At 47.7% G+C, this 2,500-nt stretch overlaps 1 protein-coding gene across 1 annotated transcript in view; it reads right to left on the reverse strand.

Annotated features, from left to right (window-relative positions):
- Positions 1–2,500, reverse strand: part of nbas (NBAS subunit of NRZ tethering complex) — a gene marked incomplete at its 5' end in the record, with an annotated part of 211,318 nt that overhangs the window by 185,153 nt on the left and 23,665 nt on the right. The window contains 1 exon segment of the mRNA XM_080550415.1: positions 2,295–2,488. Coding sequence (XP_080406541.1) covers positions 2,295–2,488 — 194 coding nt within the window.

Raw genomic sequence — 2,500 nt, forward strand, 5'->3', positions numbered from 1 at the left:
CACTGCAATCGAGACTGAATCGCTCTCAATAGGCGCGTGGTGCGAGGCGACGCGCTTTCAAAACAGTTTTGTGATTGGTCCGAATTTAGCGGGACATTTGGATTTCAGGAAATCACTCTCCTCTCTTTCTCTCTTCGCCCGTCGCCGGTCCCTTTAATCCCGTAAACGTATCCTAATCGAAAATGCAACATCATCAGCGACGACTGTGGGTTATTGCATTTACTGCTGTTCTCTGGTTCATGTTCTTATACCAGTGCTCAGTATAGAGTATTTTAAATGAACATTCGTAATGTATGTCTCTGATGTTCATGGTCAATTAAATCAGCCTATTTTGTGAAACAAATAATGTTCCCGCTAATGGGTTAACCGAGCATTCTCGCACCTAACGCTAGCTTCGAACTATTCATAGCAATATGCGCGGGGCAAAAATAATCTATTGCCTCTAAAATCACCACGAACAGAACGGCGGAGGTACGGGTAAGCAGGGCTCATGTTGGTGTCCTCAAAGGTAAGAGTTGGTTTTCTTTAACTCAACTGATAGCATTACCTTGCTGTTGTTGTTTACCGAATGCTCCATCTGACTGTCACACTGTGATTTTACTTGTGTAAACAGTTAATGAATAACGTTAGCCGGTTTTGTGCGTGTACTCTCATGTAGGCCTACTTCGTATTGATGAGCTGATGATCTTTCATTGTGTGTGTGTGTGTGTGTGTGTGTGTATGTATGGGACTGTCAGTCACAAGTTTATATTCTACGGATGTTGTTCAGTGCTGTATGCGCGTTCCCGGTTCCATGTGTACTCTACTCTTTAAAGTTATTTTTTCATATTTTTATTTTTAATGACAGATATAGTATAGATTATGACAGGAAGGATGGGTGAGAGAGAGCGAAGGGATGACATGCAGGATATGTCCGCGGCTAGAATCGAACCGGGAGCCCTGCGGTACATGGTCAACGCTTAATCCACTACGCCACCTAAGCGCCCCTGTGTACTCTACTCTTGTGTACTTCATATTCGATGAGCTGATTATCTCTCGTGTACTTCATATTCGATGAGCTGATGATCTTTCTGTGTGTGTGTGTGTGTGTCATGCGCGTTCCGCATGTTCCGCTGGAGCTGTAGGATATATTGGTATTTGATCACCTTCTATATAAAATCACCTGCTCGGCTTTAATGACTTAACCGTTGTTGCCACCCTCTAGTTTTTGGTGAAATTACGTCTTTGTTTTGAGCGCCAGTGCGCGTTTTATGCGCGTGCACGCTCCGCGCGCGAAAAATGAAAGCTCCGCCACTAATGTGAAAGATCCTGGAGGAAACACTGTAACACACACACATCCTCCTTAGCCTAACACACACATCCTCCTCAGCCTAACACACACATCCTCTTCAGCCTAACACACACATCCTCCTCAGCATAACACATACATCCTCCTCAGCATAACACACACATCCTCCTGAGTCTAACACACACATCGTCCTCAGCCTAACACACACACATCCTCCTCAGCCTAACACACACATCCTCCTCAGCCTAACACACACACATCCTCCTCAGCCTAACACACACATCCTCCTCCCACTGATGAGAGGGTGTCTCTCTCACACACACTCACGCACACGCACATGCACACGCATACGCACACAGTCATGTATACACAAACACTGTCGATGCAGCGTCCTAAAGGATCATTGGGCATGCAGACACACATCCACTCACAGAGACACACACACACACACACACACACACACACACAGACACAGACACACACACTGCCGTCAGGATTCTATCCCCCATGTAGTGCCGGGCTGATGAAACCTTTTCCTGAAGTTGGCAGATGAAAAAGAAATTCCCCAAAAAATCCCCCCAAAATCTCATCATCAACTCTTCCCCCTCTCTCTCGCTCTCCCTCCCTCTATCTCTCCATTCATGCCCTCCAGACTTCTCTCCCTTCTTCACGCCTCTTTTTTTACACGCTGAATCAGATAAAAATAAATAAGGAAAAAGAGAGGGAGTGGAATAAAGCGGAGGGTGGAGAGAGAGAGCCTTTATGGGCCGATAGAGAAAGAGGGATGAATATTTCATAATAACTCGCTTTTTATGATCGTCCCCCGTCAGGAGATGGAATCTGAGATGGCACCTCACACACATACCCACCCACACCCACCCACACCCACACCCGCGCGTGCACACACACACGCACACGCACACACATACACATACACATACACATACACATACACCTCTCTCTCTCTCTCTCATGGAGTTTCATCTCTATTAATCTGGGTGTTCACCTCCAGACTGAGGAAACCCCCGTCGTGGGCGGCGGTAACCCGTGGCGACGGCTCGAACCACTCGCAGGACTTGCCCAGGAGGTTCCGGAGGGTTCTGGCGGAGGACACGGTCAGGGAGCCGGAGCAGCGCGCCAGGATCAACACACACTCACTCCACCAGCTCACGTCCACCAACGGGTAGTACTGCTCCTTGTCTGAGGGGGGGG

This window comes from Nansenia antarctica (genome assembly GCF_963989245.1).
Source record: "Nansenia antarctica genome assembly, chromosome: 1".
Classification (NCBI taxonomy): domain Eukaryota; kingdom Metazoa; phylum Chordata; class Actinopteri; order Argentiniformes; family Microstomatidae; genus Nansenia; species Nansenia antarctica.